At 30.0% G+C, this 2,706-nt stretch overlaps 1 protein-coding gene across 1 annotated transcript; it reads left to right on the forward strand.

Moving 5' to 3' along the window:
- The first annotated feature begins 1,624 nt into the window (after positions 1 to 1,624).
- Positions 1,625 to 2,448, forward strand: LOC125858640 (cysteine protease inhibitor 1-like). The gene has a single exon (XM_049538473.1). The coding sequence runs from the start codon at positions 1,636 to 1,638 to the stop codon at positions 2,305 to 2,307; it is 672 nt and encodes a 223-aa protein (XP_049394430.1). The 5' UTR covers positions 1,625 to 1,635; the 3' UTR covers positions 2,308 to 2,448.
- Positions 2,449 to 2,706: the final 258 nt, after the last annotated feature.

A 2,706-nucleotide genomic window follows, 5' to 3' on the forward strand; every position in this document is an offset into this window, starting at 1 on the left:
TGCTTACAAGTTAAGGTATTGTCCTAGTCAATATATGTGTCCAACATATGCCAATTTGTTTGTAATATAAATGCTTATGAATAATAAAAGCAAGGTTCTTTATTTATTAATTTCTGCTTCCAAACAATCAATTTAACACTCAACTCTGATTTAAATATGTTTCAATTTAAATTATAAGGTTTATAATCATATGAGACAAACTTGAATCATCAATTTATCAAAATAACAATAAATTTAACAAACTTATTTAACATTATTTTTATTTTTTATTGAATGCATATACATATGATTGATTGAAGTGTAAAAAAATTGATTAAAACTTCAGTTATATGTGTTTGAAGTGCAATTTTTTATTTTGCCCAATTATTCTTTGAGTTTCAACACTCAATTTCCTCAATTTTTTATTGAATGTATATACATATGTTTTGGTACGAGGTGCTCATGGGATCAATTACTATTCATATAAGTGGTCCAATTTAGGCTCTACAACATTACAATGTATATATAGTTAACAAGGGCCTATTTAATTTAGCTTTTAACTTATGATTTATAAATTAAAATTCATGTTAGAATTTATTTATAAGTTAGAATATGTTTGAATAACTTATTTTAAGTTCTTTCAAATTAAAAAAAAAAGAAAAACTTTTAAGGATGGTATCTTGTAAATGCTACAAAAATTCGAGTTTCATGACTCCACAATTTCATCAACTTTCTAATTAGCTATAAAAATTAATGTGACAGTTATTTTTCAACTTTATTACTATAAATAAAAGTTGAGGAAAAAAAACTGGGAATTTTACTATCGCAGGTGTATTCACTTATTTTATACTTTTAGTTGATTGTTAAAAAAATATTTAAATAATTCAAATTTGAAAAGATAAAAATATTCAATAGGTATATATTTAAGTTTAAATATCTAAATGAATTATATCGACAACTAAAGTTTGTCAGTCACATGTTTTAGTCATGGGATAATCTCATGCATGTGCGGTTTCGTTGGGCCATTAATATTAATTTGTGGTTGTTCGCCTGTTATCTATATTGAAGGGTGAATATCAAGAGACGTATTCAAGATTGGGTCATCGGGTTCACGTGAATCCATGCTTCTTTTTTTATCACAGTCAAAATATTTTTCAAATCAACTCATTTTCCTCAAATTTAAAGAAAAGCCAAGGAAAACAAATATCATGTCATGAATGGTTCTCCACCAGATGTCAAGTTTCAAGAGTCATATAAGCACAATGGACAATATTCTCAAGTAATATTTATTAATTTTACCAAGTAGTTGAAGCCAAATTAAATAATAAATACAATTATTGGCCATTTTTTATTTTTACTTAAAATTTATTATTTAAGATTTATTTTGGAGACAAATAACAAATATCTTTATTTAATTTGATATTTTACATGTTATTGAGTGTAACACATATTATGTATATATTTTTGTTGATCATAAAAAAAAATAGTGTTAGAGTGATTTAATATTGAAGCTTGATATTAGGTATTTAAAATGAATAAAACTTATTTGAGGTGTCTAAGACGGTAGTAGGTATTCATTTTTTGTTTGTCAAAAATGCCCTTAGCAGCACTATAAATTGGACATAAACTCATAGCAAGCAAAACACACAAAGAAAGATGAAGTCCATTAATATTTTGAGTTTCCTCTTGCTTTCAAGTACCCTCTCTTTGGTTGCCTTTGCTCAATCTTTCACTTCTGAGAATCCAATTGTCCTCCCCACAACTAGTCATGATGATGATAATCTTGTACTCCCTGAAGTTTATGACGACGAAGACCATCCGCTGAGGATTGGTCAGAGGTACATTATTGACAATCCTTACCTCGGGGCAGGAGCCGTATACTTGGACAATATTGGAAACCTTACATGCCCAAACGCCGTGTTGCAGCACATATCGACTCCACCATTTTTGGGAGAAGGCACGCCCGTCAAGTTCGTTCGTAAGTCGGAGTGGGATGATGGTGATGTGGTGCGTGTAGTGACTGTTGTTTATATCAAATTCTTTCCTAACATAACAAGCTTATTGTGTGTTAACGAAACTGTTTGGAAAGTTAATGATGAAGAGTTGGTGGTAACTGGTGGTAACGTAGGAAATGAAAACGACATCTTCAAGATTATGAAAACTGACTTGGTGATACCAGGAGGTTCCAAATATGTATACAAGTTACTGCATTGTCCCGCTCATCTTGGGTGCAAAAATATCGGCGTCAACTTTAAAGATGGATATCCTCGTCTGACGACTGTCGATGACGATAAGAAATTTACTCCATTTGTGTTCATCAAGGCGTAGAATGCTAATTAACTGGCTAGCTTGCAGCTTTCTAAATAAAGTGGGGATATATCCTTCTATCGCTCCATGTAATTTAAATTAAAGTATGCTTATCAATATATAAACAAGCTAGCAATCCTTCTTCATTCAAAAATACATAAATGTCTTCAGTTTGTGGTTTATTTTTAAGTTAGGGTTACTTTGTTTTTGTTTTTAATCAACGTCGTCTCGATATAGTTACTTGTTACTTGTCACATCATCATATATATAAGGGAAAAAAACCTACAAGTTTAGATGATCGAGTAGGAAATTAAATGATCTGCCCAAAGTAATATTGGGATGAGACGAGCTAGGAGTTTAGATACTAAATAGTAGTAATGAATTATAATATTGATAACATAACTCTAACCATTTTTTTGT

Source organism: Solanum stenotomum, chromosome 3, assembly GCF_019186545.1.
Source record: "Solanum stenotomum isolate F172 chromosome 3, ASM1918654v1, whole genome shotgun sequence".
NCBI lineage: Eukaryota > Viridiplantae > Streptophyta > Magnoliopsida > Solanales > Solanaceae > Solanum > Solanum stenotomum.